The sequence below is a fragment of the Suricata suricatta genome, chromosome 12 (genome assembly GCF_006229205.1).
Source record: "Suricata suricatta isolate VVHF042 chromosome 12, meerkat_22Aug2017_6uvM2_HiC, whole genome shotgun sequence".
In the NCBI taxonomy this organism is placed as follows: domain Eukaryota; kingdom Metazoa; phylum Chordata; class Mammalia; order Carnivora; family Herpestidae; genus Suricata; species Suricata suricatta.
In genome coordinates, this window is record NC_043711.1 from 1,086,981 (window position 1) to 1,095,081 (window position 8,101).

At 65.9% G+C, this 8,101-nt stretch overlaps 1 protein-coding gene across 1 annotated transcript in view; it reads left to right on the plus strand.

Annotated features, from left to right (window-relative positions):
* The window catches only part of SCAMP4 (secretory carrier membrane protein 4), a 19,535-nt gene that overhangs the window by 3,474 nt on the left and 7,960 nt on the right, over nucleotides 1-8,101 (plus strand). The window contains exons 2-5 of the mRNA XM_029917581.1: nucleotides 1,575-1,620; nucleotides 3,361-3,489; nucleotides 3,693-3,849; nucleotides 4,519-4,620. Coding sequence (XP_029773441.1) covers nucleotides 1,614-1,620; nucleotides 3,361-3,489; nucleotides 3,693-3,849; nucleotides 4,519-4,620 — 395 coding nt within the window. The 5' untranslated portion in view covers nucleotides 1,575-1,613. The remainder of the gene's footprint in view (nucleotides 1-1,574; nucleotides 1,621-3,360; nucleotides 3,490-3,692; nucleotides 3,850-4,518; nucleotides 4,621-8,101) is intronic.

Here is an 8,101-nt window from a genome sequence, read left to right on the forward strand (position 1 = left end):
GCTCCCGGCGCCTCAGCCTCCCGCCAGACTGCGCCGGCAGGCCCCTGCGTCCCTCCACGTCCCGGGGGCCGCGATCCTGCTGCTCAGCCTCAGGGGCGTCCGCGTCTTCTGCCCCGTGCCGTCCCCGCCAGGCTGTGGGGGCGCATCCGTGCCCGACTGAGCTCTTCCCTGCGCCTGGGCCTGGGCGCTGAGCACTCGGACTGCCTTCTCCAGCTGCCCTCTGCCCCAAGCCCGAGCGTCCACTGGGACTGTGTCCCCTGTGTTTCAGGTGTCAAAAAACAGGTCTACACGTGAAAATAAACGCCCCCAAACCAGGTCGGTGTCTGTTGACAGAGGCGTGGGCCGTGGTGGCCGAGGGTCCCTGGGTCGGAGCGACCGCGTCAGGGTTTGGGGTGTGCAGGGGAAGGGGAGCTTCTGAGCCAAGCGCGGGCAGGACCGTGGTCCTGGAAGTGTGGCCTCTGCCCGTGTCCTAGGTCTGGAAGCGTGCGGCCGGCCGGGTGTATTCACACCTGCCGCAGGGACTCACCCCTCATGGCCCGAGGCAGGGAGCGGGGTCTGCCGCGGGGAGCAGTTAGTGCTAGGAGCGACCTGTGTCCCTCCAGCAAGGTGCGGGATCCTGGGCCCTCAGCATTGTCCCCGCTTGGAGCCTGCCCTCGAGCCCCGGGGCTGGGCTCCCAGCTCTTCGTAGCCCACGGGGCTGGGTCCAGGGCCTGCCCGGGAGCTGGTGCGGGGGACGGGCGGTGGGGTGGAGCCATGAGCCCACAGGGCGTGTGGGCAGGAGGGTTCCAGAGGGGGGCGTGGGCCCGGGGAACTGCGTGTCACGGGGACCTTCTCACGAAGGCTGTGCGTGGGAAAGGCACCTGTAGGTTCCCGTCCCCCCGCCTGCCTCCCCGCATGGTTCCCGCGCCGGGCCAGCTGGGCCACCAGGCCCGGGTGGGTGCTGGGCGGGCACGGCTGTGTCAGGCTTGTTTCCTGGCGATGGTGGTGCCCACCCGCAGGCCCGTGGGGACTGGCGCGTTCTCTTCAGGTGTGTGTGTTGGTGGCAGCTCGGTGGGTGGGGCCGCTCCCTGACGTCAGCTCACGTGGCTTCACGAGGGGAGGGCCACTGGGTGCCAGGCGCTTGGCTCGGATTGTGACGGGGTCCTCAGCTCCACGAGGCTTGCGGGGGCGCAAATTGCAGGCCACAAAGGTCGTGTGACGTCCATACTGTCACAGGGCAGTGGGCGTGAACCCGGTTCTCGGTGACTCAAGTTGGGCTCTGGGGCCCCACGGAGGTGCTCGGAGCCAGTCATGGATAGCAGAAAGCTTGGGGGGCTGGGAGGGCAGTGGGGGCAGGTGGAGGGGTCCCAGGAACACGGCGTGTGACGTGGCAACAGCTTGATCCCTCTCCTGCCGGCGGCCGACGGGGCTCTGAAGGGAGGTGGCAAGTGGGGCTGGCCTTTGGGACCAGAGTGCAGACACCCCGCGGTGGCCTGGAGGTGAAGACTCCACCTGTGGGTGCGGCAGAGCACGCAGCTGGTGCGGGGCCCCCAGTGGCCTTGGGGACCCGCTGACTGTGGCTGTCTCCCCTCCAGGTGGCTGTAGGCTTCTCCCCGCCCGTCGTCACAGCAGAAATGTCTGGTGAGTCTCGCCCGGGGGCCCTGCAGCGGGGGACCGCAGCTTGTCTGTCCTTCTGGGAAGTGTCCCCGGGTGGCTGGACCCACCGTTATGCCCCCACCGCCCCCTCCTCCCACGATGGGTGACGGGATCGCCTCCCAGCTCCAAGCCAGGTGGGAGCAAGGCACTGGTTTCCACAGGAGTTGCTGGCTGGGCCTTCTGCCTTGGGGCCCATTTGGCTCTTGATGTCAGTGTAGGGGTGAGGTCTGTGAGGTGAAGGATGACGCCCTCACCTCCTCACCCCTCACTGTTTGCCTGCCCCGTCTGGCTCAGGAGGAGGGGTCGGGTGTGCGGGTAGAGTGAGGAGGGGCCCCGAGGCCATGGCAGGCGCCAGGAGCGCACACCCTCCATGCACGGTCCCGCTGCGGTCCCGCATTGTCCCCATGCTCAGTCGGGAGGCGGGTGGGGCACTGGGTGCCCGGGGTCAGCTGATGGTGCTGCTGCTGGGACCGGAAGCCAGGCCTGAGCCCCACGTCTGCACACAGCGTTCCTCGGGGCTTTTCATCTGCCGACGGGACAGGGTTTCACAGGGTTTGTGGTTTGCCTGGTGGTTTTCTACCTCCTCGTCACAGGGTGTTCGGGCAGCCCGAACCCCGGGGCCTCGGACAGGGACCATGAAGGCCTGTGCCCCGTGACTGGCATGGAGGCCGTGCCGGGGAGGCCCTTCGCCCGCGTCTCACCACAGAGGCGCAGAGCCGGCAAGCCCGGGGTGGGCTCCAGCCCCCACCGCGCTCAGGCTCGGTGCCCTCCACGGCTCCCTGTGTCCTTTGGGAAGTGCCCGAGGCTTCTCTGTGGCCGGGAAGGTGTGGTCTGCCTCTCCCTGTCCTCCGCTCCGGCCCCCCCGGTTTCCCCTCTGCGTCTAGAGCACCTGGCACTCACCCCAGGGCCTTTGCTTGGGCTAGGACCCACCTGCCTCTCTTCTTCACTTTCCGGAGCCGAGGTTCCAATACTACCTTCTCTTCTCCAGTGAGGCGGACCATGACCCCATGGTTAAGTCACAGCTAACCCGCACCCAGCACAGCCCTGGGGCCCCGCACCTGCACGTGGCATCTCCTGGCATGCCGCAGTGTCCCCATTGGTGACAAGAGCTGTCGGGCTCCCCGTGGCTAGGAGGGCAGCCCCTGGAGGGCGGGGTCCTCTGTTTTGTCCCAGGCACTCGGGAGACAGTCCTGCCCCACCGTGATGTGATGTCGCTGACACCTACCCAGACTTCTGGGCTCCAGGACTGAAGGGAATAAGTCCCTGGAGTTGAAATCTGGTTTGTGGTCGTTCCTTGGAATCAGTCAGGTGTCCCCAGCTTTTGGGTTCTGCCACCGAGTCTGCGTATCCCCTGTGGCCGCTCTGAGGCGGCATCACAAGATAGTGATTTAAACCACGTTTACGGGCTCAGAAGCCCTAGTGCGGTTGGGGCACGGCCCCCGCGGCCCCAGGGAGCCCCGCCTCCTCCGTCTCCGCTGCCAGAGCATCTTTGGCCTGAGGCCCCTCCTCCATCGTCACAGCCCTCTGCCCGTCCCTCTACCCCCTCTAGTGAGGACGCTGGGCACCCAGGGTCACCCCTGCCTCGGGGCCTTGACAAGGTCCCCTTTGCCGCACGAGGTGACGTATCCCCAGGTTCTGAGAACCGGGACGGGGACAGGGATGTGTTTGGGGCTGTCGCTGCATCCCCTAGCCTGGGTTTGTTTCTGGTGTTTTCTGTCCCTGCAGAAAAGGAGAACAACTTCCCGCCGCTGCCCAAGTTCATCCCTCTGAAGCCCTGCTTCTACCAGAACTTCTCCGACGAGATCCCCATCGAGCACCAGCTTCTGGTGAAGAGGATCTACCGCCTGTGGCTGTGTGAGCCGGCGGGGCGGGGCCGCAGAGGGCTCTCACGAGGGAGGGTTCCGGGATACATCCGGGCTTCCCAACAAAATGATGCCCCCGTGCTGAGTGGAGGGCCCTGTGCTGAGCCTGAGCGAGTGCAGCCCAGCTCCCCAGGCTGGTGGGAGGGGCCTGGCCCGGAGCCCTCTCCCAGGCTCACCCTCTCGCCCCTCCCCCAGTCTACTGCGCCACCCTGGGGGTCAACCTCATCGCCTGCCTGGCCTGGTGGATCGGTGGTGGCTCGGGAGCCAACTTCGGCCTGGCCCTGCTCTGGCTGCTGCTCTTCTCCCCCTGCGGCTACGTGTGCTGGTTCCGGCCTGCGTACAAGGCCTTCCGGTGAGTGGGGGCGCCGGGGGCTCAGAGCCTGGAGGGGGACCTGCGCCCGCTCTGTGCCTGGCGCCTGGGCTCCTTTCTCCTGTCTGCGGGGGGATGCGTTGTGTCTGTGGTCCACAGCCAACCACGGCCTGTTGTTTTCTAATGACTTTGTGGGGAGACGCTTTGTGACTCAGACGGCTTGTTCACTTGTTTTAGTGCTTCCAGTGTCTTTGGAGGGTCGTCCATCACCTCCTTCTAGTTCCAGAACATTCCATTCCCTGTTCCCATCAGCCATACACTCCTACCTCCCCCACCCCCCTGAGCCCCCTCCTGTCCGTGGACGAGCCTGTTCCAGACGATCCCGCACGTGGACTCCCGTGTCCGGTTCCCTCCCGGAGTGTCGTGTGTTCGGGGTCCGGCCACAGGGCGGCCGGCGCAGGCGCCTCGCTCCTGCTTGCGGCCGAGGGGCGTGCGCGGTGGACGCACCCAGTGGAGATGTGTTTGTCCGTCTGCTCATACATTTGTGAGCACTAGGGTTGTTGGCACCTCTCGGCTTCCATGGACAGTGGCCCCGTGACTCAGGAGCGTGCCATGTTTGCCCCTAGATGGTCCCCAAGTCCTGGGCTGACCAGGGGAGGCAGCCGGTCCCCTCGCCGGCCGTGCACGCTGACGCCTGTTCTCTCCCCGCAGAGCCGACAGCTCCTTCAACTTCATGGCGTTCTTCTTCATCTTCGGAGCCCAGTTCGTCCTGACCGTCATCCAGGCGATCGGCCTCTCGGGCTGGGGCGCGTGGTGAGCCAGGCCCCTGGGGCCGTAGCGCAGGCGTGCCCTTCCCGGGTGGGGGCTGCTGCCCTCGGGCCCGGGACACTGGAAGTGTGGTCCGGTGGCGCGTCCCTGCAGGCGCGGCTCAGGGCACAGCTGGACGGAGAGCTGGTTTCTGTTTGCTCGGAGGGGTTCGTGCCCCGTCCGGCTGCGGGAGCCGATCACCGCACGCTGGGTGACGACGTGAAGCAGATCTGGCTCCCGGTTCTGGGCGCTGAGAGCTGGCCGGGCCTCCCGGGGCTGACACCAGGCGAGATCAGGGCCGGTCCCCCTGGGAGATCCCTCTCCCCACTGTCCGACTTCCAGGGCGCCCCATCCTGGCCCTCGGCCCCTCCTTTTTCCTCACAGCCGGCAGCGTGGGGTCTGCCCAGCTCTGCCGCTCTTTTGTGAGGATGCTGGGTCACCCCCACCTTGGGGGCCTTGGTGAGGTCCCCACTGCTGCGTGAGGGGACAGGTCCCAGTATGCGGATGTGGGCGCCCCCAGGTCCTGTCTGTGCACCGAGTGCCCGGTGACAACCACGGCTCCTGCGTGCGCTCGGCTTGTTAGTGCTGTGGCATCGGGAGCTCTGCCCCCATGGGTGGGGGTCACGTGGCGGCCAGCTGGGGACACCCTGTTGCCATTCTCCTCCTGGATTTCAGGCCTGCCGCTCGTTCCTCTGTCCCCCGGGGAGGGCCACGAGGCCCTGTCCTGGTCCCTGTAACGTCAGGTGTGTGCTCTCCTGTCCCCAAGGCCCCAGGTGGGTGTTTGTGGCCTCCTGAGCTGGCCCCTCAGCTCTATCGTGTTGTCTGTCCCTTCCCGCGTCTTCTGCCCCCTTGACAGAGGCTAGAGCCCCCTTCTCACCTGGGACCATCTCCGACATGGCCTTCCCCGGATCTTTCCACCCACGGGTCGATGGGCTCCGTGTAGGCCTGGTGCCCTCTCAGATCTGGGTCTAGAGTGCCAGTGAGGGGCCGGCGGGGGACCCCAGGGGCGGGGGTGTGCCGGGAGGACCCCCAGGGCTCAGCAGACGGTTGTCTCCCAAGCTGTGGTTTATACAGAGAACGGATAGGAAGTAAATTGAGCTCAGTAAAGGGATGGAGGGTGGGGCAGGGACACCAAGCTAAGCTTCCAGAATCTTCTCCTGGGGTGTCCCCCAGGACACGCTCGATCCCCCCAAAATGACACATGACTGCGTGTGAGGGGTGGTCTCCGGGGGTCCCCGTAGAGACCCAGCGCCCGGGTTCCCGCCGGGGGTCGGTCAGCAGGCCCTCTGCCCGGCTCGGGCGGAAACCCCCGGCCCCAGGCAGGGGGAGCAGGTCCTCAGCGTGAACCTCGGGACTGCACAGACAGCTCTGGGACACGAGCACCCGGCCGGTGACGGTGGCGGGAGCCCCGGAGTCCCGTTCCAGACGCCACCGCCGAGGGCCAGCCTGGCGAGCCGGCCTCTGGGGCGGGAAGGGTCAGGTGCGTCGTGCTGGCTCAGTTCTGCCTGGTGCCGCCCCCACTCAGTCCTCGCTGGGCCAGCGTGGTGCGTGCCTTCCTCGGGCTCAGCTTTCAGAAAGGGGGCTTCGGGAGTGTCCCTTCCCTCCTCGGGTGCGGGCCAAATGGGCAGGGGACAGGTGACTGACCAGCTGGTGAGCTTGGGCAGAGAGCTGCTCTGGAAAATGAGGTGGAGGAGGGGCAGGGGCACGCCGCACCTGCGGCCCAGCTGCTCCCGGACCGCACGTCGTCCCTGCCGGTCTGTCGCTAGGCTCGGGGCCCGCGCGGGTGGGGCAGGCCTCTGGGCCCTTTCATTTTCCCGAGTGTACGGGGCACCCCCCAACCCCCCACTCTGGCTCTTTTGAACGTTCATGCAGGTGGACCGCCGGGTGCTGGCAGAGCCCTCCCCTCCACTGACCCCGTGATCTCAGGGCTCCACGCAGGTTATTGGGACCCGAAGGTGCTGCTCTGCCAAACTGCACTTCCCTTGAAAGCCTGGCCCAAGGTCTCCGTGTCCTCCTGGTCCCTGGGTGGACTGAGGCTGTGGCCCCGGGCCAGGCCTTGCGCGGGACCTTCCTTCCGCGTGGTCAGGCACATCTCAGAGGATGCCCCGGGGCCGCCCGCGCCGCCAGCCCTGTCCTGCGGGTCTGTTGCTCCCGCACCCTCCGCACGTGCGCGATCCCTGCCCACGCCTCCCCGCGGCCCCATAAAGGGAAAGAAGGCTCCGGACGATCGAGCACCCCACGGCGTGCCCATCGCACGAGCCCGCGGCGCTGCCTCCCGCCTCGGACCCCGACCTCCGTCCCCCCGTGCCGCCCCTCGCCTAGACTCCTTCGTTCTTAAACAGGCCAGTTGGGTCTGTGGGGCGAGTGGTCCTTGGTCTCGGGGTTGTAAGTTCAAAACCTGCATTGAGAGGTGCCTGGGTGGCTTGGTTCATGAGTTCGATTTTATTTAGTTATTTAAAAAATTCTTTTTAAATGTTTGAGAGAGGGGCAGAGGGTGAGCAGGGGAGGGGCAGAGAGAGAGGGAGACACAGAATCCGAAACAGCTCCAGGCTCTGAGCGGTCAGCACAGAGCCCGACGCGGGGCTCGAACCTATGAACCGTGAGATCATGACCAGAGCTGAAATCGGACGCTTAACCGATGGAGAGCCTCAGGTGCCTCAGTTTGTTTTGTTTTTAAGTGATCTCTGTGGCCGATGTGGGGCTTGAACTCACGACCCTGAGATCAAGACACTCCAGTGGCTGAGCCACCCAGGCTCCCCCTGAATGGGGTGTTTCATGTCAGGCTACTTTGAGGTTTTCGGAAGGATACAGAGACAGGACAGCCTGGCGTGCGTCCCCGGGGGCATGTGGCATGCCTTTGGCACAGCGCTGGGGCGCGGCCGCGGGCCCTGGTTGGATTTCCGTGCGTTTCCACCACCACCCGTTCAGGCTTCCGCGTGGCATTTACTTAGTTTTGTTTTAGCGGCTTGTCCGGTTCAGACACCAGATGAGGCATGCCCGTCCCCACGGGTCGGTTTCTGTCTCCGGCTGTCCCTAGTCTTTGCGTCCCTCCCTTTTTCCTGATTGACTCATCGAAGAAATAGGCTTGATTGTCCTGTAGTTCCCAGGGTTCGCCTTACAGAATAACGGCTTCGGAGCATACGACCCGGAGCAGAAAGTGGTTAGAGCACGTTCACAGGGCGGTGCGGCCATCAGCACTACTTAGTTCCAGAGGCTTTATTGCCCCAAAGCAACGTGTCCCCAGCAGCCATCACCCCCACCCCCTCCCCAGCTCTCCCCCCACCCACGAGCCCCTCCCGTCCGTGGACGAGCCTGTCCCGGACGGTCCTGCACGTGGACTCCCACCCCGCGTGGCCTCTCCTGTCCGGTTCCCTCCCGGAGCGTCGTGTGTTCAGGGTCCGTCCCCGGGGCGGTGGGTGCGGGCGCCTCGCTCCTGCTCGCGGCCGAGGGGCGTGCGCGTGCGCGGTGGACGTGCCTGACGGGCGTG